Source organism: Neolamprologus brichardi, chromosome 3 (genome assembly GCF_056152115.1).
Source record: "Neolamprologus brichardi isolate AB-2024 chromosome 3, ASM5615211v1, whole genome shotgun sequence".
Taxonomy (NCBI): Eukaryota; Metazoa; Chordata; class Actinopteri; order Cichliformes; family Cichlidae; genus Neolamprologus; species Neolamprologus brichardi.
Window position 1 is genome coordinate 19,311,553 of NC_142106.1, and position 24,105 is coordinate 19,335,657.

Genomic DNA, 24,105 nt, shown 5'->3' on the forward strand with positions numbered 1-24,105 from the left:
AGCTATACTGTAGCATTCTGCCTTTTAGCTTAGCACAACAACAACAAGGCCTCTCTCACCCAGGAAACACGCAGAGAGAGCGTCACCCTGTAACCATGGCAACCGTAACGCTGCGGCCTGGAACAACAGAAGGTAGCTGTCAAACAAAACCCAAACAGTCCTGACCCGCCACAATATGAAACAGGGAAGTACCGCCGTGTAATCCATTTATTTCAACAAAGTAACTGTATTCTAAATACCACCTTTTTAAACGGTAACAGTAACGGAATACAGTTACTCATATTTTGTATTTTAAATACGTAACGGCGGTACATGTATTCCGTTACTCCCCAACACTGATTGTTAATTGTCTATAATTATTTATGTCACTTTTGTCACCTTTTTATATAATAAACAAATCAGACCAAAATAGAAAGAGTCACATAATACTCCTTTTTTAAGTCCTAAATTCAAAGCTGAGGTTGAAAGTTGCGATTTGGTGTGAGCCTCAGTTCGGTTAGACTTAACTTGTCATTAACAAAAAACAACCTTTCCACATTTAGACAATAGAAGAGTGGGCGGAGCCACTGAGCTTCGCGCCGTCCAGCGAACCGTCTGTTTTCTTTTACGTCCGCCGAGCACAGATAATAACACGGCTCCGTGGGCTTGAGGTTCATTCGACTTTGTTCGTTCAGAGAAGAAACTTTAACCATGAGTGGAAGAGGCAAGGGTGGCAAAGGACTCGGTAAAGGAGGCGCCAAGCGTCACCGTAAAGTTCTCCGTGATAACATCCAGGGCATCACCAAGCCCGCCATTCGTCGTCTGGCTCGCCGTGGCGGAGTGAAGCGTATCTCCGGTCTGATCTACGAGGAGACCCGCGGTGTACTCAAGGTGTTCCTGGAGAACGTCATCCGTGACGCCGTCACCTACACTGAGCACGCCAAGAGGAAGACTGTGACCGCCATGGATGTGGTGTACGCTCTGAAGAGGCAGGGCCGCACTCTGTACGGCTTCGGCGGTTAAACTCCTTCACCCCAATCCATCAAACGGCTCTTTTAAGAGCCACACATCTCACTTTAAGAGCTTTGTTCTGGAATCTTGTTGTTTTTGTCATGTTTTGGCGTAGTCCTGAAAATATTAGTAAATATGCCATTATCTCTCCAGCAACTTCGTAGTAGCAGTAGTAAGACTGAGTTTTGTTTCTTATATGCAAGTTGGCACAGGTCAACCTCAATGAAAAGGGCAAAATATAAAGACTTAGTACAGGGGAAAAGAAGTTTGTATATAGAATACTGTGTATATATATTAAGGGTGCAACGATACTCGTATGCATATTCAACCGTTCATACAGTGCTTTCTGTTTGGTACGCATATGTATCGAACAATACAAAATGTTTAATTTTATTAACTTTCCTTCTGACGATGCTGTCTGTGTTGAGAGCTCAGTGGACCTGCGCTCGACAGTGCAGCCTAGGCGGAGTAGTCGGAACGCAGATTCACTGAGCGCAGGGCAAGCCAGCGAGACAGAAGTTAACCTCTCCTTGCAACATGGCAAATTGAACCTCCCCCACCCTCATTCAGATCTGGCGTTTGGAACTATTTTGGTTTTCATGTGACGTATGACCCTGAAGGTAAGCGCGTCATGGACAAAAGTAAAACAGCATTTGGATGTGCTACGCAATGCTCAATTACATTGGTGGGAACTACTGCGTTAGCGCAGTTAGCTTGTTAACGTGTTGACGCCATCCAGCCCCACGCACGATCCACGGTAGCTCGTTAACGGAGATTTGCCGTGTTGTGGCGTTAACGTCATTTCAACGAGATTAACGCTGACAGCACTAGTGGGAACACGACGCATATGACTGCACATTTACTCCGACATCCTCCTAGTGCAAATACAAGTGGAAGCAGACAAACAACAATCACGTGTTACCGGTGTGATTCTGCGTTATGTCTGATAAAGGTAAAAGAAAGAAAGGCCTCCAAGCAAATAATTTGCCCACTCCAGCTTCTCTCCCACAGGGGAATAGGGCTTTGGAGTTGACGTCACGCCGCAATGCATTGGGGGAGCGCGGCGCCATGTTCGGGGTCTACGAATCAAAACAAACAGTGTTGGAACGACGATTACAAGATGCTTAAAAGCAGCTCCAAAGAAACGGACGGTATAGAGACCGATTGCGTCCAGAGGCGAAGCGGCGGTACTTGCAGAAAATAGCGTGCATTGGAAATGTGGACCCGTATGAAATACGGCCGTGGAGTAGAAATCCTGAAGACCAACCGCTACTGACGTAGCCTGACATATTTTCGTACCTTATCTGTGGAGTCAGCACGTACAAATCGTCATTCAAACAAAGGTAAGTCAGCTCGAGTACTGCGTGTGAAATGCGTTTGATTTCCCTGCAAACATTCACATTAGTGCAGCATAAATTCATTCATGAGGGGAAATTACAGTGAGAACATGTGGAGGCTGGGAAAACATGGTGAGTTCAGTGCATTGATGTGACATTGTCCTGAAGGATGTAGTTACTCTCTATGGTTAAAGAAATTGCAATGATTTATTCATATTTATTATAAATAATTCTAATTATACATCTTGCTTCCATATTTGTATCCTGTGTCACTAAAAATACATTTTATTTTAACTTTATACATTGATTAATGACCTGCAGAATCTCCTTATCATATTAAGTGATTCAAAATTGTCACTTTATGCTTTCTCCATCTCTAAAGTGATGACATCCTTGCATTACATACTTTAGGTTCATTTTCTGCAGGCAGGTTTCTGACAGAGAACAGGCAGATTTACACTATAACATGCAGCGTTCTATAGATGGACACATAAAGAAATGAAACATGTATGTGCTAACTTTCTAAAAACTTTGTTACATTTATGATAAAGTAGTCTGCCTTGGCTCATAGTTCTTGTCTTTAAATGAACTTTGTGTGTTTCAGGTCCTGCACTCTCAAAGATTGAATGAACCAGCATTGCAGCCATGGGTCACTGTGAGCATCACAGGGAAGGTTGAAGCCGCCCACTGCACCTGTAAGGCCGGAGTCGTGGAGACCTGCACCCATGTCACTGCTCTTCTGTTTAATGTAGAAGCAACAGTGCGGATCATGGCACAAGGATTGTTACAGATGAACCTGCATGCTGGGTTTTGCTGGGTAATGTGACCAAGATACAGCCAGAGGTTGGCCATAAGATAGACTTCTCCTCTTCAGCTGCCCAAAAAAGGCTCTTGATCAAAACACAAACAGACCATCTATATTGAAAGGCAAAAGGGGCCGTCCTCTAAAAAGAAAAATCCCACCTGCTACTGTGGAGGAGTTGTCACTGACATAATGCCATAATGTTTTATCTAGGGGTCTAGATTTATGCCTGTAGTGCACTGCCATGTAAATAATTTGCATTTACTGAATATGTACTGACTGAGTCCCACTGTTCAAAAACTGAATAAAGAAACAAACTAATGTTTACCTTTTTTTTATTATTAAAACCACTTTATAGAACATCGCATCCGTTACAGTGTAGAATCCATATCATTTATAGTTTACAAGTGACAAAATGTTTACATAAAATCATGACAGTGTTTACATGATATCACCCACTACTAATATTACTTTAATTACTGTATCTTTTGAAATTTATACAGCAAAAGACTTAGGAATGTTTAACAGGAGCAGGTTTCATTTTTCCCTGGTTTTATTATCACACTGTTCACCAAAACGGCAGCAAACCTTCACCATCTTATCCAGAAGGGTCACCTCTTCACCCTCACATGGAAGAAGTAATCTGATTGGCATGGTGGTATGTTTGAAGCAGGTCCCTTGTGTAGCACTGGAACTCAGTCATGATGTTTCATCCATTTCATAGGCTGGTTTGCTGCAATGATGCCAAATAATTAGCATCTCTATAAATAGAAGGTAGTTCTGCAAAATCACTCAGTAGGATGTTTGTTCTAATTTGCTATGAGCTCAGAGCGCATCGAAAATAAAACTAATAGGCTATAAAGAGTGATATGAACATATTTAGAACTTACCGGAATGAAAATGTCTGGCGCACCAACAGATATTTAGAGATGGAAGAGAACTGGAGCTCGTCTCACAGCTGCTATCCAGGCTAGATGCCTTTGTTTGCAAACATCGATACACGAGCTGCCTCATGTTGCTTCCAGGTTGGGAAAGAATGAAAAGATAAACCATTTTCAAGCTTATTCTCTTGCCAGTCGTGCGCTCGAACATTGCAGCGGACCACACAGCAAGAACAAACCGCGGCTGTTGTGTGTGCCTTCACTCCTTCGTCGCTTGCGCTTAGACCCCGAACATGGCGGAATAGGCCAAAATCCTTTCCACGCCCACCCCCGTGACATCACGCTCCAAAGCCCTATTGTAGAAAATGGCTGGCATTTATTTTTACATTAAACAAAAAGTATGGATTTACACGTAACATATTTGACATAAGATAAAACAAAAACAACAACACAAAATCCGACATACCTGATAACAAAGGTAAAAGAAAGAAAGGCCTCCAAGTAAATAATTTGCCCACTCCAGCTCCTACGACCAAATACAAACAGTGGGGAAGAGGGTTAGCTCAACCCACCACAACTTCCAAGCTAGCAAGAAGTATATATCCATGCTAGCATTTATGGCGCCTAAAACCCATTTATGATACATACATACTACACACTTGTAACATCTAACAAAAAACAGGCTTAATAATGACAATAATTGAACTAAAATCACAATCAGAAACATCCAGGTGGCTAAATATGCATTATATGAGCGTTTTACAGTGTTGGGAAAGAAATTATACCAACCTCTCCCACAGGGGAATTGTAGAAAAGGGGAGAGGCAAGAGGCAAGAGGGTACACTGTATTTATAGGGTTGCACCAAAGAAGAAGAAGAAAAGAATGAGGAGGGGCTCTAACTGATAATGAACATAACTACAGGCTTGGAGGTCCTAAAAGTCACGTATAAAAGGAACGGTTTGGGGGTTTAGAACACATTTTGTGTAATTATAACAATGTGATTTATGACCCTGTTACACACGCATGCTACAAGCTTTACCCGAGTCATTTAGACAGCCGTTAGCACATGATTCTCATTATGGGGACCTGATGTTTAATATGCTGCTGAGAATATAGCCCAGAAGAAGCCTATAGTACAGTTTTTATTTTGCAAAGAGCCATTTCTCTGTAATAAACTCTCTTTTCCAAAGATGAGTGATTTCTCAATCAGATTTATTTTTTTATTACTTTGTTGTTTCAGCAACATTAAATTTACTTTTGAGTTAAAATATATATTTATAATTTTAATAAATGACAAATTAAAAAGAGCATGAAATTTTTTTTGTGTATGGAAAAAAAATATCGAACCGTGACACCAGAGTATCGAACCGAACCGTGCATTTTGTGTATCGTTGCACCCTAACTACATATATGTGTGATGGGCAGATGGGATAGTGCAGTATTGCACACAATAAGCAACAGTACAAAGGTGGTTTTTTTTGTTTGTTTGTTTTTTAGTGGCAGTTGTTACATTATTGCACTTTTTTAAATATAAATATCAGTAAAGTGGAGTGACCAGTGCAGATTATACAGAGTACTTGTGAAGCTGCAGGGTAGCTTCTGAGTGCATCCTGTGGACTGTGTTGTGGTTGAGGTGTCGTATGGCTTGATGGTAGAAACTGTTTTTAAGTCTTGTAGTCCGAGCAGACAGACTCCTGTAACGTCTGCCAGATGGTAATGAGGAGAAGAGCTGATGTGCTGGGTGGCTGTGGTCCTTGATGATGCTTTGTGGTTTACGGAGGCATCGCTGAAGATAAATGTCCTGAATGGCAGGAAGCCTCATGCCAGTGATGTGCTCTGCTGCCTTCACTACCCTCTGTAGTGATTTACGGCTGCTGGCAAAGCAGCTTCCGTACCAAACTGTAATGCAGCTCATCAGCAAGCTCCCAATTGCACAAAAATATCGATATTTTAATATGAGAATCGATTTTAGAATATAAATGACTGGTATCGGAGGAATCTATACTTCAGTATTGATCCGCACATCACTATTCAATACCACTGTTTATTTAAACTCACCTATAGCAGGAGTGAGGTCATAGACCAAACGACAGAAAACAGATAGATTTCACTGATTTATCCGTTTATTTTTAAATGTCTTCCTGCCAGAAATCCGCTTAAAGCAGCAGTGCTTATTTAGGTTTTTTTTAGATAACCAACCCACCTTTGATCTAGTAAAAGGTGGACATGAGTGGATGAACCCCTATGAAGCTTTTGAAACCTCTTTCTGATGTGTGCCTGAAATATCATTTTCACCAATCATATCAATATAACAATTTCAATGTGTGATCTTCCTTTCTGACAGCCTTACAATCCTGACATAACCTTCATACAAGGAACATTATCAAAGATATGTTTCAGTACCCAGATTTTATGCACTTAAAATGCAACATGTCTGTTTAATAGTGATGTCGGTCGCGAACGAAATGGCTCTTAGAGCCGGATCTTTGATGTGAACGACGCGAGCCGGCTCCTTATCGCAAGCCGTGGGGTTTTTTTTCTTTCTCTCTCTCTCGCACTTCTTTCCGCTTCACTCGGCACACGAGCCTTGTGCTTTGCGCTGGGCAGAGGGGCGGTAGTTACACTCACAGTATCACAGGAACAGAGCAGGAGGGAGAGACAGACAGAGAAAGAGAGCCAGGGACAACAACGTCACATTAGAAAGGTATAGCCCATATGGAAAAGAAATAGTAAAAACATATATGATTTACTCATGAAAGTGGCCACTTTCTCATTACTTTCATATATTTTTTTAGTAAGTATCCAGAACATACAAGTTTCATTATATAATTTTTCAAGGGATCTTATATGTGTTTTCACTCTTGTATGCTTTTCATACAAGACAGATACAAACTTTATAAGATTTATATATATCTTTTCCATATGGGAGTAATCATCCACAACTATTTTCAGTTGCAGATGATAAAGGATAAAGGATAAAGTTTATTCATGCAGGCCCATATGACAGAGAATATGCATCTTCTTTTTGTTTTCATATTTTAATTTATATTTAATTGTGTTGTGGTTTGCAGTGTTTTGTGTTGTTTCACTTTAAATTTGTTTAAAAGGAAAAAGATGAAAATTTAAATAGTTAAAAGTTGAACTGTGAATAGTTGTTTTTTGTAATATATGATTTATTTATTACATTTTATGTGGAGTGAATAAATCAAAGTATATTTATATTTACTCATATATTTAATGGCCCCTAGAGAGAAAGCACGTACAAACTCCAAAACATGTAAAAACTCCGAAGCACTTAAAACTGGATTTGGTGTTGTTGTAGTAACAGGTAAATGAACATTTTTTTAAATTATTTGAATATATATGAGTGCTTGTGTATAAATACACAAACCATACACATATGCTTTCAATTGTGTAATTTAAGTGATCTGGGTAGCTCTGTTTTGGGAGTTCAGTTAACGCTAGAAATGTGTTTTGGAGTTTGTACGTGCTTTGTCTCTAGGGGCCACCACATATATAAATAAAACCACTTTGTTTTACATTAGTAATTCCTTTTGTGTATAATTTTATATTTTTGTTAATTAATTAATTAAAGCAACAACAAAACCTGAAGAGCCGGTTCTCTAAAAAGAGCCGTAAATCCCTTCACTACTGTTTAAAATGCAAACAAGTTTTGCCAGGTTGTCTACATTTATTAGAAATGCTTCCAGGTTAAAAAAAAAACAAAAAAAAAAAAACCCCAAAAACAAACACCCTTTAAGACCACATTTACAGATCAGAAAATACACCACACAAGTGTGTTTGTACGTAGCGCACAGCTGTGGCTCGCTGTCGGTCTAAATGAATCTCAGACCTAAATGAGAGTTTGATTTATAATTATTAGTCTGAACCTCTTTAATCTGCTCAGCTGTCTTGTTTTTAAGTTTTAGTACAGGGACAAACAATGAGAATTTTTATGCTCTTACTACACAGGTTTGTTTTTACATAAGTTTATAAAAAAAAAAAGTTTGGGTGATAACTTTTTAAGTCAGTCCGATTTGTATTCATGTAGTAAAAACAGCTAAATGTGTTGCACACACGGACTAACAGGGCTGGGCCACTTCAGTTCTAGCGTGAACATGAGTTTGACAGCTATGGATTAAAGATTTAGTGTTGTGCGAGTATGACATGGATACAACAGTGAGAAGGGAGCGAGCTCTTGATAGGAGTGAGGTGGCTCTGAAAAGAGCCGTTGTTGGTAGGAGAGCGTGTAGCTTACGCTTAAGCTCTCTCTCCGCGGATGCGGCGAGCCAGCTGTATGTCTTTGGGCATGATGGTGACCCTTTTGGCGTGGATGGCGCACAGGTTGGTGTCCTCGAAAAGTCCGACCAGGTAAGCCTCGCTGGCCTCCTGCAGAGCCATAACGGCAGAGCTCTGGAAGCGCAGGTCGGTCTTGAAGTCCTGAGCGATCTCGCGGACCAGGCGCTGGAAGGGCAGCTTGCGGATCAGCAGCTCGGTGGATTTCTGGTAACGGCGGATCTCACGCAGAGCCACGGTACCGGGCCTATAACGGTGAGGTTTCTTGACGCCTCCGGTGGCCGGGGCGCTCTTACGAGCAGCCTTGGTGGCCAGCTGCTTCCTGGGGGCTTTGCCGCCAGTAGATTTACGAGCGGTCTGCTTGGTTCTTGCCATTCTTTGTCTCTTTTCTCTTAACTGTGCTAACAGCAGAAAATGTAGCAAACAGGCGAGACTCGCTGCTCTTAAAGTGTGTGACTGGCTGTGACGCGGTACCGCTCTGGCTCGTGATTGGTGAGGGGCTCCACGTGGTGCTCAGCACCGTTTAGAGGAGCACCGCCCCGCCTTGGTGTGTGCCGCTCATTGGAGAAAAGTGCATTGAATTTGCGCGCTGCCGCAAGCCTCTCTGCGATTGGTGCGTGACGAAGCTGCGCGCGCTCTGCGGAAATATAAGCGAGGCTTTGAGCTGGTCGGGCCACATTTTCTCTTAGTCTCGATACTACGAAGAAAAGAACCTGTCAAAATGAGTGGTCGCGGCAAAACCGGAGGTAAAGCCAGAGCTAAGGCTAAGACCCGCTCATCCCGTGCCGGGCTTCAGTTCCCCGTGGGTCGTGTCCACAGACTGCTGCGCAAAGGCAACTATGCGGAGCGTGTGGGAGCAGGCGCCCCCGTTTACCTGGCAGCTGTGCTCGAGTACCTGACCGCTGAGATCCTGGAGCTGGCAGGCAACGCAGCCCGCGACAACAAGAAGACTCGTATCATCCCACGTCACCTGCAGCTGGCTGTGCGCAACGACGAGGAGCTCAACAAGCTCCTGGGGGGAGTCACCATCGCTCAGGGTGGTGTGCTGCCCAACATCCAGGCTGTGCTGCTGCCCAAGAAGACCGAGAAGCCCGCCAAGGCCAAGTAAACGCAAACCGCTCGGCTTCAACAAAAACAAAGGCTCTTTTAAGAGCCAAACACTTCTCTCTAAGCAAACATTCTTCTTGCTGTTACAGTCTCTATCAGGACTTGTGTACTGGATAATGTAGACTATGCATCTCTATTTATTTTAAAATGTACATTAATTTGTCATCTTTCACAGTAAGGGACTCAAATTTACCTTTACTCACCAGTTAATGGTTTCTACTGTGGTTTTGTCATCAGATTAGAATCAAAATAATACAATAGATTTTAAGACAAACTTGCAGTCTCTCTCACTGTGTGGTCAAGTCTCGTGCCTTGTCCTAACTCTGTCCTTATATCTTAATTTGGTGTGAATATTTGAAGCTTGTCATTGGTGATGTGATTACTATGACTGCAGTAGCACTAATGATTAGCTTCACCCAGGATCTGCTTTTATTATAAACAACGCTCACGGAAACAGACAACACGCAGTTCATGATGTGGCAAGACCACAAACGCAACAGGAAATCATAACACAGAACATGAGGAGGAGAGGGACAGGTGGAGTTCTTTGGTACAGAGAGAGGAAACTGTGGAGCTGTTTGCGACGTGTTCAGCACTGCTGATGAAGTTGGGACATTTTGCAAAGTCACTTTTTGTGTCTTTTGTGAGTAGAATAAAACAATTACAATCGAATGCTTAGGTTTGCTTATGTAATAGGGGGCGGCTGGAGATCAGAAGAACAGGAAATAATTCCTAAGTGTGTTTTGTTAGAATGACTTTGAGAACAAAAATCCACTATTGCCCTTAAAACAGGGGTTGACAAAGCATTTCATACGACCTTAAAGCTCTGAAGAATGGCATCAAGTTTCTTAACTCTGACGTGCCAAATCAGTTGGTTTAGCTATTAACTTTGGTGCTTAACTGAATGGAGGAAAGAATGTATTGACAGTGGTGGTCTGTCTGTTATAAAATGAGTGAAATAAAAAGGAAGCCACAGTTACTAGCCTGGGGAGAGAACAGGCCCCCCAGACTGAACAATAGAATTAGTAGAAAACTACTGAGGAAGGGGACACAGGGCAGCCACTGACTCTTCTTCAGGGATATCCAAAGGATCTGTGAGGTCAAGAAGTAAACTAAAGACTATATTTTGAAATAACAGAATTCCCCTCAACGTTAACGCTACAGAACTCCATGTATGAAATCAGTAAGGAATTAAATACATACTAAATTAAAAAGCTGTATGGGTTCATCTTTGAGTAAAATGTGCCCTTGAAATCACCCAATATCAATTCAACTGGCCTAGATTTATTCGGATAAGGTTGTAAAGTAGAGCATTTCAAGTTGATGATACAGGCTAGGTATCGTTAAAATATACTGTGTACTTCCACTAGAACAGCCAGAGTAGGCTTACAAAAAATAGAACTCAATATTTCATACATGAATAATAACCTGCATCTATGAATGGTAAATGGCCTGTATTTGTATAGCGCTTTACACATACAGTCATCCGCCCATTCACACACACATTCACACTGGTGATGGCTACATTGTAGCCACAGCCGCCCTGGGGCGCACTGACAGAGGCGAGGCTGCCGGACACTGGCGCCACCGGGCCCTCTGACCACCACCAGTAGGCAATGGGAAAGAACTGCGAATTGATGATAAAAGCAGATCCTATTATGTATTGTTCAATAGAATATTTTAAAATTTAGTTAATGTTTAACAGTTTTTCTATGATAATGTTTCACAGTAAATGTATTGGTGTGATGTTTTGTATTATGAAGGTATGATTGCAGATAGTTGTTAAAATTTGTATTGTCTTTTCTGGAGTTGCAGACTTGTGACAACAGCACTAATGTGTATCACGATACTAATAAAGGTTGTAAATGCAATGTGAAAATGAGGGGGAGATGTGCTTCAATAATAAGGATATTATTATAAATGATAGTGGTTAAAGAGTGTGAGGAAGGAGCTCTTGTGTGTTGCTGTGGTGGCTCTGAGAAGAGCCGTTGTTGTATGAGAGTGGTGGCAGCTCACTTCTTCTTGGTGGCCGCCTTCTTGACTTTGGGCTTTTGGGCCTTCTTGGCGGGGGACTTCTTTGCTGCGGGAGCCTTCTTAAGCACCTTCTTGGGGCTTTTTGCCGCCTTCTTGGGGCTTTTGGGCGCTTTCTTAGCCGCCGCTGCGGGCTTCTTCGCCTTCTTGGGCGACTTCTTAGCGGCTGCGGGCTTCTTAGCTGCTGCCTTCTTGGGCGACTTCTTAGCAGCTGCTGCCGGTTTCTTGGCTTTGGCCGCGGCGGGCTTCTTGGCTTTAGGAGCGGCTTTCTTTGCGGGCTTCTTGGCTTTGCTCTCAGTGGCCTTCTTGTTCATCTTGAAGGATCCGGAGGCGCCGGTGCCCTTGGTCTGCACCAGAGTGCCCTTCGCCACCAGGCTCTTGATAGCGGTCTTGACGCGGGCCTTGTTCTTGTCCACATCGTAGCCTCCGGCAGCCAGAGCCTTCTTGAGAGCGGCTGCGGACACGCCGCTGCGCTCCTTGGAAGCGGCCACGGTTTTCACAATCAGCTCGCCCACGCTGGGGCCGACCTTCTTGGGCTTGGAAGCCGTCGTCTTCTTCTTCTTGGCCGCCTTGGCCGGGGCGGCAGCAGGTGCGGGAGCTTCCTCGGACATTTTCCTGTTTCGCGTCTGATCGAGATTCACGGTATAGTGATGGCAAGTCGGAAGCGCCACGCTGCACTTAAACGCACCATGAGAACCGTGGAGAGTGAAGGCAGCGCGCGCAGCTCTCGAGTGTCGAGCAAAGCTTCATTTTGTGTTTCGTGTCTCGGGATCAAAGAGCTCAAAGTGAGTGTGTGAGCAGCACTGCAGGTCGACAGTGGATCCGTCCACAGCGGGCTCTTGTCTCCTCGTGCAGGCCTCGTGTCGGGCTCTCGTGCTCTCTGCTCGTGCAGCTTCCAAAGCTCAGCGACTCGGTGCGGAGCTCAGCGCTGCTCGGCGGCTTCTTGCACTCTTTTCTCTGCTAAAACTGTTGGAGCCGCAGCAGAGCTCCGTAAAAAGGCTTTTCCAGCTGATACACATGTTTGTTCACGCACTCAGAGTTAAAAGCAGCATCTGGTGAGCGCAGCTGTGGGACAAAGTGATGCTGCGAGCTCCCAGCAAACACACCGATGCTGCTGGAGGCCCACGAAGCAGCGAGACTTGTGTGACAGCTGCTCACTTCTAACCAAAGCACAGTTTCACTCACATTGTTGTACATCAGAAGCTTCATTAGTGACCTTACAGCAGCTCGCTTCCAAATTTTGGCTCTGATCTCTTAGTCTGCATTGACTCAGTTTCCTTCTACAGTTACTGACTCGACAATAAACAACAGCAGTGAATGAACACGTGAATACACACATCCACAAACTGAGTATCTCAATGTGTAATACTCAATACCTGCAAAACATCCAGCCATCTCACTGTTAAACATTATTTTTGTCGCTATTAGTCAAACATTTTATCATTGTAATATAATAAGGTGGTTGTTATTATTTGTTATTTATTTTATCCTGCTCTGCCCATGTCGGTGCATTTCCCAGCTCTGGCACTAATAAAGCTTATCTCATGCCCAATATATCTCTGTTCCTCTTTCTGAAGGATTCTGTTATTCTCCCACCTACTGAAAAATATGTGACCACAATTTTCGTGCATGGTAAGTCAAATGCCGAACAATACCTCTGACCCACACCGTCATGTGCTGACCAGTCACCGGAGTGTGTTTAGTGAGAGACTGAGATGATCAAAAATCCCCTCTGAACACCACAGGAAATCATTCCTACCTGCCTCCTGTACAACTCCATCTTATGCTCAGCACTTCCTACAATAGTTGCATTATATAAAGGCAGATAGAAAGGTGTCAAAGGAGCAACCACATTAGGAATTAAGACTGAAGAAAGCTTTGATGGGAATTCCTGTGGGAATTGCTAGGAAAGCTGGATGTGAAGGACTCAGCAGGGCCTGCCTGTGGCATAGGCAGTATAGGCAAATGCTAATAGTGTCATCCATCCAGGGGCACCACAAGTGAGGAAAAAAATATACAAAAAAAATAAATAAATGATAATACCGATTCATATCTTTCTTAGTATGCATTTTGGCATCTAATTAGCCAATTTTTGCCCTCTAATAGTCCAACAAACAAGCCCTTTGTATCCTAGTTAGGCTAGTTATGTGTTAAAGTGCACATCAAGTCAGGTGGGTTTGTCATTTCAACCATGTGCAGTACAGTACACAGTGAAGCAAGAGCATGGTGCTGCATATAACAGACAGGACCACATAAATGTATGTATGGAGAAACTGCAACAAAATGAATACAGAAAACTAAAATGATACAGACACGACATTGCAATAAAAAGCTGCAACATGTATGTTGATGCTAGTTTTTCTGCACCAAAGCATTTTAATCTTATGTCTTACTCAACTTTGCATGTCAGGAGGGGAAAAAAAAAAAAAAAAGTAGTATACTTGGAACTAAAAACTTGTGTTTAACACCAAGTTGCATCAATTCTGTTTGTAGCGTCTTTCCACAAAGTGAAAAGCAGGAACACATTTCTGTAGACCGGGGTCGGTACAGCGGATTAATACCACCCTTCAGTTGCAACATGTGTTGCGTTAAGAATACAGCTCGTTAGTTTAGTGTGTGGCTCTGAAAAGAGCCGTTGTGTTGACGTGAGACCCAGTTAATTTACTTGGAGCTCGTGTACTTGGTGACGGCCTTGGTGCCCTCAGACACGGCGTGCTTGGCCAGCTCACCGGGGAGGAGCAGGCGCACTGCGGTCTGGATCTCCCTGGAGGTGATGGTGGAGCGTTTGTTGTAGTGCGCCAGGCGAGATGCCTCGGCAGCGATGCGCTCGAAGATGTCGTTGACAAACGAGTTCATGATGCTCATGGCTTTGGAGGAGATCCCGGTGTCGGGGTGAACCTGCTTCAGCACCTTATACACGTAGATAGCGTAGCTCTCCTTCCTGGTCTTTCTCTTCTTCTTGCCGCCTTTGCCGGCGGTCTTGGTCACGGCTTTCTTGGAGCCCTTCTTGGGCGCGGACTTGGCGGGTTCAGGCATTTTCGATACTCTGCAGTAACGAATGAGCTGTTTGGCCGAGAGCGGCGCTTTTTATACAGGCTGTATGCTAATACCACTGCGCAGGCCCTCGGATCTCATTGGTGGAGCCGCACAGTGGGCCGGACGTTGTGTTGGAGGGAGTTTGTGAACTTTGCTGAAACAAGCGCGCATCTAACAAAGACAGTGGGCTGTGTGATTGTGTCCTCGTTTGCTGACAGTCATTTGTTCTAAATGAGCAGTAAATGTAGAGCTCTGTGTGGCAGATATGGATGTGTTAGAATCAGTATTGTCTTCAGACAACAATGAAATCATTTTAATAACAATTCTGCCTTGTTTCATGTTTCTGTAGCACCCATGCAACATGGTGATAGTCAGAGTTTACGCTCACCAGCACACAGCTTTAAAACTTAGCCTTAGCTCCAGCTTTGCCTTTGTTTTTTTAAAGTAAACTTCATTAAAGTTGCAAATTAATTAAATTCAATTTTATTTATATAGCACCAAATCACAACAAAAGTCGCATCAAGGCGCTTCATAGGTACAGAGAAAAACCCAACAATCATATGACCCCCTATGAGCAGAGGTGTGTCGAGTATCCAAAAATTGTACTCAAGTAAGAGTAGCATTACTTTAAAATATTATTACTCAAGTAAAAGTGAAAAGTAGTTGTCAAAAAAGTTACTCAAGTAAGAGTAAAAAAGTACTTGGCGAAAAGACTACTCAAGTAGCGAGTAACTGTTTAAAATGTCCGATTTATTTTTTAAATAAATTTTATCAGACAAACAAAAATGAATAAATATACAAATTTTAGTATTTTCAAAAGGAATATGTAAAAACATCAACAAAATAAGGCACAACAATTCTAATTTCCAGATTTCAGTTTTTCACAACATAAAGCTTTTTTCACCAATACCTACAGTAAATAATATAAATATATAAACAGTGCAAACAATTTCCAGTGACAAGATATGCTGTAAACTTTATATTCATTTTTGCTCCAAATGGCACAGCAGCTTCAGAGAAAACATTAGAACGAGGCATCTTCAACATATGTTCATACAAGGCAGCTCAGTTTACCATAAGTTGTATGGGTGTGCATCTATTTCTGCATATTTAGCAAAAATGTGCCAATTCTTCACTCAGTGAAGTGATGGTTAAGCTTCAGCAGCAGTTTGCTCTCAAGGTTCTTCTAAAAAGTTACCGGAAACTCCACTGGCGGCATGTTATCTAATGTGTTAAACTTTTTTTTTTTTTTAAAGTAACGAGTCGAATTTTGCAAATGTAGCGGAGTAAAAGTACAGTTTCTTCTTCATAAATGTACTAATGTAAAAGTAAAAAGTATCTTTCAAAAAAGGTACTTTAAAAGTACATTTTTTTTTCAAAAACGTACTCAAGTAAATATAACGGAGTAAATGTAACTCGTTACTACCCAGCTCTGCCTATGAGCAAGCACTTTGGCGACAGTGGGAAGGAAAAACTATCTTTTAACAGGAAGAAACTTCCGGCAGAACCAGGCTCAGGGAGGGGCGGCCATCTGCTGCACCGATTGGGGTGAGAGAAGAAAAACAGGATAAAGACATGCTGTGGAAGAGAGACAGATTAATAACAGATATGATTCAATGCAGAGAGGTCTATTAACACATAGTGAGTGAGAAAGGTGACTGGAAAGGAAAAACTCAATGCATCATGGGAATCCCCAGCAGCCTACATCTATTGCAGCATAACTAAGGGAGGATTCAGGGTCACCTGGTCCAGCCCTAACTATATGCTTTAGCAAAAAGGAAAGTTTGAAGCCTAATCTTAAAAGTAGAGATAGTGTCTGTCTCCCGAATCCAAACTGGAAGCTGGTTCCACAGAAGAGGGGCCTGAAAACTGAAGGCTCTCCCTCCCATTCTACTTTTAAATACTCTAGGAACAACAAGTAGGCCTGCAGTGCGAGCGAAGTGCTCTAATAGGGTGATATGGTACTACAAGGTCATTAAGATAAGATGGGGCCTGATTATTTAAGACCTTGTATGTGAGGAGCAGGATTTTGAACTCAATTCTGGATTTAACAGGAAGCCAATGAAGGGAAGCCATCTATATTTTAGTAATTTAGGGTAAATTTGTAGTTTATCATTGACATGAACACAGTGGAAAGAAACTATAACATTCGGATTGTCTACATTCAAAGGAACTATTTCCTCTTCCGCCTTTCATAGTTATGTGCGAAATACGGCTGTGTAAATGTCTTGCAGCCGCTGGCGTGCGCACTCACAACAATGGCTGAGCATAGTTTGAGTCATGTGCTAACGTATTTTACCTCCACAAACAGCTGAGACGTGGTTTGCGATAAATGTGGCAAAAAAGTGAGGTGTTGTGGCCATACTTGCCAACCTTGACACCTCAGAATTAGGGAGACATTCAAAAGGGCTGTTGGGGGGTAAATACATTTTACAGTGTTTATTTATCGGATAAAATACGTTAAATGTCACCGTTATTAATGGTCGGCCCGGAAACAGCGGGGGTCCAAATTCAGAGGCTGCTTCCACCTGAGGACCCGGCCTTCGCGGTCTAAAGAAAGCCGGGTATACGTCATGAGCTCCCTCGGTGGAGTGAAACTCTGCGGTCTGCTCCTTGTTATCTAAAATATAACTGGGCGCTGACTTAAACTCTCGACCGCCTCACTCTTCTGTTTAATCATTTTCTGTTTGACGTTTATTCAGCTGTGTGAAAACCCCGGAGGAACCCACCCGAGGGATTAATAAAGTTAAATTTTATTTAATCTAATCTAATAACTTTAATCTCAGCCAAAACGATTTACTCACGAACAAATAATACACTGAAAAAGCCAAACAATAACATTTTTAAGTTATCAAAGTGACTTATATATGATGTTTAACCTGAGTAGTGAAAGACCGCGGGGGTTTGAAAATAACGTGTTGATCGGCTCAGATATTTGAAGTCTACATTCTCACCTGAAAATATGTTAAGTGTTTTTGCGACCCAGAAAGAGAAGAGTAATATTAAAACTTAGTAGCTGCCGCCATTGTTGGAAACTGGAATTGGCTGGGCCCACCATGAATTCTGCAATATGGTTTTTCAATATTGTTGTCCGGGTGGAAAATCGGGAGGATGGTGGCTCCGGAATTCTCCCGGAAAAATCGGGAGATTTGGCATGCATGGTTGTGGTAACATCACTAACCTTGTCAAACACATCAGAGTAAATCATGTCACAGAATATGACGAGCAAATGTTGAGGTGAACTGAGGAGGAGAGGGACAGGTGCTGCTAGGGCGAGACAGACGTCTCTCACGGAGTCCTTTAGTCCTGCAGGCAGGCAACGTGTTCAAATAGTACATAATATTTTTTTTTATTTCTATATGACCAACTCTGCATCATTAAGTGATAAGAACAAGTAATCTGATGTCCTGTAATCATTAAGACGCTATAATTTAAGATACAATAAAATGAGTCTTTGTACAGCGTATCGGTATTGGATCAGTATCGTCAATACCACCCTGAATATTTCATGGTGTCAGATCGGAAAGGAAATCAGTGATAACGCACATCACTAGTCTGCAGCACTGGGAGATGGATGAAGAATGTTCATTTTCAAAATGCATCTCTGCTAAATTTCCCAGTACACAACTTGCTAAAAACACATTAACGCCAAGAAGAATGTTTGCTTCGAGAGAAGTGTTTGGCTCTTAAAAGAGCCTTTGTTGTTGTTGAAGCCGAGCGGTTTGCGTTTACTTGGCCTTGGCGGGCTTCTCGGTCTTCTTAGGCAGCAGCACAGCCTGGATGTTGGGCAGCACACCACCCTGAGCGATGGTGACTCCCCCCAGGAGCTTGTTGAGCTCCTCGTCGTTGCGCACAGCCAGCTGCAGGTGACGTGGGATGATACGAGTCTTCTTGTTGTCGCGGGCTGCGTTGCCAGCCAGCTCCAGGATCTCAGCGGTCAGGTACTCGAGCACAGCTGCCAGGTACACGGGGGCGCCGGCTCCCACACGCTCCGCATAGTTGCCTTTGCGCAGCAGTCTGTGGACACGACCCACGGGGAACTGAAGCCCGGCACGGGATGAGCGGGTCTTAGCCTTAGCTCTGGCTTTACCTCCGGTTTTGCCGCGACCACTCATTTTGACAGGTTCTTTTCTTCGTAGTATCGAGACTAAGAGAAAATGTGGCCCGAGCGGCTCAAAGCCTCGCTTATATTTCCGCAGAGCGCGCGCAGCTTCGTCACGCACCAATCGCAGAGAGGCTTGCGGCAGCGCGCAAATTCAATGCACTTTTCTCCAATGAGCGGCACACACCAAGGCGGGGCGGTGCTCCTCTGAACGGTGCTGAGCACCACGTGGAGCCCCTCACCAATCACGAGCCGGAGCGGTACCGCGTCACAGCCAGTCACACACTTTAAGAGCAGCGAGTCTCGCCTGTTTACCACATTTTCTGCTGTTAGCACAGTTAAGAGAAAAGAGACAAAGAATGGCAAGAACCAAGCAGACCGCTCGCAAATCTACTGGCGGCAAAGCCCCCAGGAAGCAGCTGGCCACCAAGGCTGCCCGTAAGAGCGCCCCGGCCACCGGAGGCGTCAAGAAACCTCACCGTTATAGGCCCGGTACCGTAGCTCTGCGTGAGATCCGCCGTTACCAGAAATCCACCGAGCTGCTCATCCGCAAGCTGCCCTTCCAGCGCCTGGTCCGCGAGATCGCTCAGGACTTCAAGACCGACCTGCGCTTCCAGAGCTCTGCTGTTATGGCTCTGCAGGAGGCCAGCGAGGCTTACCTGGTCGGACTTTTCGAGGACACCAACCTGTGCGCCATCCACGCCAAAAGGGTCACCATCATGCCCAAAGACATACAGCTGGCTCGCCGCATCCGCGGAGAGAGAGCTTAAGCGTAAGCTACACGCTCTCCTACCAACAACGGCTCTTTTCAGAGCCACCTCACTCCTATCAAGAGCTCGCTCCTTTGTTTTCATTAGTATTGTTTATATATTCTCTCGTACTTGCACTTCAATGTTCTTTGTTTCTATACTACAGTTGGCATCAACGTTGAATTCATCATAAGTGTCTTAATGTGTGTGTGAATGGGTGATTGACTTAATGTGTAAAGCGCTTTGGGGTCCGTAGGGACTAAATAAAGCACTATATAAATTCAGACCATTATTCTCTTAGTCTCCCAGAGTAGCATTTCTAATTTTGATTGAACTGTAAGAGAAAACAGCAGCCTCAAGTAAGCCAGGATATTAGTTTACAGAGGCTGTTAAACTTACGTCTAACGTTAAAATTTTGGTGACTAAAGAATGTCATCAAAATGGTACGGACATGTTTATAAAATGTAAAATTTATATTTGCATTTCAAGTTATAAACATTTACTCAACATGTCTGGGTTTTTTTTTTTTTTTTTTTTTATTATTTTTAATAATTGTAAAAAATACTACTAGGATTTTAAGATCTGTGTGATTTCAGATCAGTAATACTAATGCAGTATGTCAGTGAGGAAAAACAACTCAATCCAGTTGAGCTGAAAAGAATGACACCAAACAAGGCAAGGGGAAAAAAATAAAATGAAACAATTTGAGGGTGAACTACAGACGTAAACTCAAAACGAGTCAAAAATGGTCGGTTGTATTTCAGACCTCGGGTTAATGTAACAAATCATGAAAAATTAGGTTTAAATTTTTGTTCATGACAGTGTAGATTTCTGACATTTTGTGTAATTTAAGCATGTATCAATGTGTTTTCTAACAAAAAACAGTGTGAAACTTAAGTTAGACCTGTTTTTAAACCACACCATGTAGTGTAGCTTTATGGATTTTTATACTTATTGTGCTACATATTTATTTATTATACAGGCTCCAGTATATAAAATCAAAACTCACGTTTTACGTAACTAAAGTGTATAATTATGTGGGCTACAGACAATAATTAAGTTATAGACTATATTTACATGAAAAACATGTATACTTAGTGCATTTGAATCATTTTAACCATATGTAACCACCTGCATGTGTTTGGGAAAAAAAGGCTTTGATTTTGCCACCCCATTTGATTTCTTTGCCACCTTAAAACATTCTCTAGATCCACCCCTGCTATAGATTAACTAGTATTTCTTATCATGACAATTGTCGGGCTGCTTTTAGTCATCCCAGTATCCTCGGCTGAGGCTGAAAGAAGCTTCAGTGCTCTCACAAGACTAAAAACATGGCTAAGGTCAACAATGACTCAAATGAGATTAAACAATGCTGCTGTGTGCCATGTCCACCAGGAGAGACTGGACAGCATAGATGTAAAACCAATATGCCAGCAGTTTATCTCAGCTAACGAGAGGAGAAGGCATATGTTTGGCTCCTTCACATAGTGGACATTGAGTTGTTGTGTGGGACACCAGTAGTCCATGTTTGTTTCTGTAACAGTAGTTCATGTTTAGAAGAAAAAAAAAAAAATCCCAGCTGACTGATTTGATCGGGGCAGTAGTGCCTAAAATGTTGCGTAATTTTGCTGAGAGATCTTTTACTTTGTGGTAATCTTAGATGAGTAGTTTTATGGACAAAAACCACCAGGTCATTCAGTGTTCCCTTAGTGCTAATGTGTAAGAGATGTTGGTGTACTATAACTGAAGTAATGATGTTGAGTCCTTAAACTCATATTCTTTTATTGGCATGGCTCTATTTTTATATGGAATATGGCTGAAGTAAACTAAAGTCTAAAATACTTAGTCAGTCTGTTTGTTTAATAGTAATTTAGCATTGTATAATTCACATATAAAACTATGAGCTGTAATTTTAAAAGATTTAAAAGCATGTAGAATAGCATATGTAGGCAGTATTGTCTCCCGCCACCTGCAGCTGGCCGTCCGCAGCGACGAAGAGCTGAACAAGCTGCTGGGCCGAGTGACGATCGCTCAGGGTGGTGTGCTGCCCAACATCCAGGCCAAGAAGACTGAGAAAGCTAAAGAAAATCCAGCGACTGTCCTCAACCAACTAACGGATCTTTTAAGAGCCACTCACAACCTCTGATAGTACACTTGCTTAAAGTAATGAAATAAAGTAAATTTGACTGACTTAAATTGTAAAGCTATCACCCAAACTTTTTTATATAAACCTGCTGAAAAAACAAATCTGTGTAGTAAGAGCATAAACATTCTCATTGTTTGTACTTGCACTAAAACTTAAAAACAAGACAGCTGAGCGGATTAAAGAAGTTTAGACTAATAATAATTATAAATCGCTACAAACTCTCATTTAGGTCTGAGATTCATTTAGACCGCCAGCGAGCCACAGCTGCACGCTACATGAAAACACACTTTGTGTATGGTGTATTTTCTGATCTGTAAATGTGGTCTCTCTTAAAGGGTTTTTTTTTTTTTTTTTTTTTTTTTTTTTAAGCTTGGAAGCATTTCTAATAAATGTAGACAACCTGGCAAAACTTGTTTGTGATGTGCGTTGTTCCAACACAGAGCATTTACAATAACAGCCTTTGATACTTTGTTTGCACTTTAAACAGACATGTTGCATTTCGCATAAGATTTAGGTACTAAAAATCTCTCTGCTAGATAATGTTCCTTTTATGTAGGTTATGTTGTGATTTTAAGGCAAGGCAAGTTTATTTATATAGCACAATTCAACTACGAGGTGATTCAAAGGGATTACACTCCTGCTGTAGGAGAGTAATTAAACAGTGGTATTGATCAGGTCTGAATAAGCTTTAGACCAGTTTGTGGCGGAGTCAATTAGTATTTAAATGTGTGCCTTTCATTTCAAACACCATCTCTTATAGGGAAAGAGTTATTTAAATATGTTGACAGTGTAAGTCGGTAAATTATGTGAAGTTACTTGTACTACTACTTTCCACTACTTCAGAAGTTGGTGGGGAGACGCTGGCAGGTATTTCACTAAAACTTTTAGAAGTTTCTGCCAAAACATGACTAAAATAACACAATCACAGAACAAAGCTCTCAAAGTGAAGTGGGTGGCTCTTAAAAGAGCCGTTTGATGGATTAGGGTGAAGGAGTTTAACCGCCGAAACCGTACAGAGTGCGGCCCTGTCTCTTGAGAGCGTACACCACATCCATGGCGGTCACAGTCTTCCTCTTGGCGTGCTCCGTGTAGGTGACGGCGTCACGGATGACGTTCTCCAGGAACACCTTGAGCACACCGCGGGTCTCCTCGTAGATCAGACCGGAGATACGCTTCACTCCGCCGCGGCGAGCCAGACGACGGATAGCGGGCTTTGTGATGCCCTGGATGTTATCACGGAGAACTTTACGGTGACGCTTGGCGCCTCCTTTACCGAGTCCTTTGCCACCCTTGCCTCTTCCACTCATGGTTAAAGTTTCTTCTCTGAACGAACAAAGTCGAATGAACCTCAAGCCCACGGAGCCGTGTTATTATGTGTGATCGGCGGACGTAAAAGAAAACAGACGGTTCGCTGGACGGCGCGAAGTTCAGTGGCTCCGCCCACTCTTCTATTGTCTAAATGTGGAAAGGTTGTTTTTTGTTAATGACAAATTAAGTCTAACCGAAGGGAGGCTCACACCAAATCGCACCCACAATGTCATGTCAATGTTTTTTCTGCGAAATCTACAAGCGTATTTATTCAGTGTACAGTAAACTGCGATGGAGACAACCAGTGCTACTCGCCACTCGCAGTCACAGTCATGCTGTTCCTCATTTCCGCCAAAGGCCAGTAGATGGCGGTAGTTTCAGCTGCTCATGTTTTCTTTTATGTCTTCTTTTACATGAGATGTAAATTTAGGAGTCCATCAAGCAACACTTCAGATTCATGCGCGTGTGTTGGAAATACTTAGTATCTTCAACTTTCACCTACAGCAGAGCTTTGACAGTAGTCTGAGCTAGACTGGTGACATTTAGACTGACTGGACCATATTTCAGTTGAGCTGAAGTACTTGAAATTTAGAGATCTGGGACAAATCTGTTTAAAAAATGAAAATTATTTTATTGTTTATTTGACTAATAACTGAATTCTTGTTTTTAAAAGTTTTTACAACTGCATAACAGGAATGGTAAATGGCCTGTATTTGTATAGCGCTTCACTTAGACCCTAGGGACCCCAAAGCGCTTTACACTACATTCAGTCATCCACCCATTCACACACACATTCACACACTGGTGATGGCAAGCTACATTGTAGCCACAGCCACCCTGGGGTGCACTGACAGAGGCGAGGCTGCCAGACACTGGCGCCACCGGGCCGTCTGACCACCAGTGGCAAAGGGTGAAGTCTTGCCCAAGGACACAACGACCGAGACTGTCCAAGCCGGGGCTCGAACCGGCAACCTTCCGATTACAAGGCGAGCTCCCAACGATCGCCATGTGGCTCAAGAGTTGACTGTTTTCATTCAAAGGAAAAATTTATTTGAATGAAATTATTGAGTTCAAACACTTTCTTCCTGAAAATGTAAATGTTAAAATCCTTTTTATTTTTTATTCATTTTTTAACTGGACAAAACTTGGGTTCAGTTTTAAAATGCTACATATAAAAACTCAAAGCCACATATATTATTATTCAAATTAAAGCTACAGATATCTTTATATATCTTTATAAAAAAAAATTGTATTCAATTGTGAATACAATTTGGTGCCATTTATAATTAAGAAATACAGATAGTTTCTCTCTTTACTCT

General features: G+C 42.5%; 7 protein-coding genes and 1 pseudogene across 7 annotated transcripts; 3 read left to right on the forward strand and 5 right to left on the reverse strand.

Annotated features, from left to right (window-relative positions):
* The first annotated feature begins 674 nt into the window (after positions 1–674).
* Positions 675–1,165, forward strand: LOC148103767 (histone H4). The gene has a single exon (XM_087833295.1). It carries the CDS (start codon positions 691–693, stop codon positions 1,000–1,002), a length of 312 nt encoding a protein of 103 aa, XP_087689421.1. The 5' UTR covers positions 675–690; the 3' UTR covers positions 1,003–1,165.
* A 7,038-nt stretch (positions 1,166–8,203) lies between these two features.
* On the reverse strand, positions 8,204–8,764 carry LOC102778544 (histone H3). Its single transcript, XM_006780972.3, has one exon. The coding sequence runs from the start codon at positions 8,680–8,682 to the stop codon at positions 8,272–8,274; it is 411 nt and encodes a 136-aa protein (XP_006781035.1). The 5' UTR covers positions 8,683–8,764; the 3' UTR covers positions 8,204–8,271.
* Positions 8,765–8,953: 189 nt separating this feature from the next.
* On the forward strand, positions 8,954–9,544 carry LOC148103768 (histone H2A). The gene has a single exon (XM_087833282.1). It carries the CDS (start codon positions 9,029–9,031, stop codon positions 9,413–9,415), a length of 387 nt encoding a protein of 128 aa, XP_087689408.1. The 5' UTR covers positions 8,954–9,028; the 3' UTR covers positions 9,416–9,544.
* A 1,882-nt stretch (positions 9,545–11,426) lies between these two features.
* On the reverse strand, positions 11,427–12,081 carry LOC148103769 (histone H1 pseudogene; annotated as a pseudogene).
* A 1,971-nt stretch (positions 12,082–14,052) lies between these two features.
* Positions 14,053–14,486, reverse strand: LOC148103770 (histone H2B 1/2). The gene has a single exon (XM_087833288.1). The coding sequence runs from the start codon at positions 14,479–14,481 to the stop codon at positions 14,107–14,109; it is 375 nt and encodes a 124-aa protein (XP_087689414.1). The 5' UTR covers positions 14,482–14,486; the 3' UTR covers positions 14,053–14,106.
* Positions 14,487–18,146: 3,660 nt separating this feature from the next.
* On the reverse strand, positions 18,147–18,621 carry LOC102778253 (histone H2A). Its single transcript, XM_006780971.3, has one exon. The coding sequence runs from the start codon at positions 18,594–18,596 to the stop codon at positions 18,210–18,212; it is 387 nt and encodes a 128-aa protein (XP_006781034.1). The 5' UTR covers positions 18,597–18,621; the 3' UTR covers positions 18,147–18,209.
* Positions 18,622–18,917: 296 nt separating this feature from the next.
* LOC148103771 (histone H3) lies at positions 18,918–19,636 on the forward strand. The gene has a single exon (XM_087833258.1). The coding sequence runs from the start codon at positions 18,943–18,945 to the stop codon at positions 19,351–19,353; it is 411 nt and encodes a 136-aa protein (XP_087689384.1). The 5' UTR covers positions 18,918–18,942; the 3' UTR covers positions 19,354–19,636.
* A 2,389-nt stretch (positions 19,637–22,025) lies between these two features.
* On the reverse strand, positions 22,026–22,815 carry LOC102786958 (histone H4). Its single transcript, XM_006809787.3, has one exon. It carries the CDS (start codon positions 22,783–22,785, stop codon positions 22,474–22,476), a length of 312 nt encoding a protein of 103 aa, XP_006809850.1. The 5' UTR covers positions 22,786–22,815; the 3' UTR covers positions 22,026–22,473.
* Between the last annotated feature and the right edge of the window lie 1,290 nt (positions 22,816–24,105).

What these genes read in the sequence shown, in the direction of transcription:
- LOC148103767 (XM_087833295.1), top strand. Translation starts at nt 691, where the DNA reads ATGAGTGGAAGAGGCAAGGGTGGCAAAGGACTCGGTAAAGGAGGCGCC.
- LOC102778544 (XM_006780972.3), bottom strand. Translation starts at nt 8,682, where the DNA reads ATGGCAAGAACCAAGCAGACCGCTCGTAAATCTACTGGCGGCAAAGCC.
- LOC148103768 (XM_087833282.1), top strand. Translation starts at nt 9,029, where the DNA reads ATGAGTGGTCGCGGCAAAACCGGAGGTAAAGCCAGAGCTAAGGCTAAG.
- LOC148103770 (XM_087833288.1), bottom strand. Translation starts at nt 14,481, where the DNA reads ATGCCTGAACCCGCCAAGTCCGCGCCCAAGAAGGGCTCCAAGAAAGCC.
- LOC102778253 (XM_006780971.3), bottom strand. Translation starts at nt 18,596, where the DNA reads ATGAGTGGTCGCGGCAAAACCGGAGGTAAAGCCAGAGCTAAGGCTAAG.
- LOC148103771 (XM_087833258.1), top strand. Translation starts at nt 18,943, where the DNA reads ATGGCAAGAACCAAGCAGACCGCTCGCAAATCTACTGGCGGCAAAGCC.
- LOC102786958 (XM_006809787.3), bottom strand. Translation starts at nt 22,785, where the DNA reads ATGAGTGGAAGAGGCAAGGGTGGCAAAGGACTCGGTAAAGGAGGCGCC.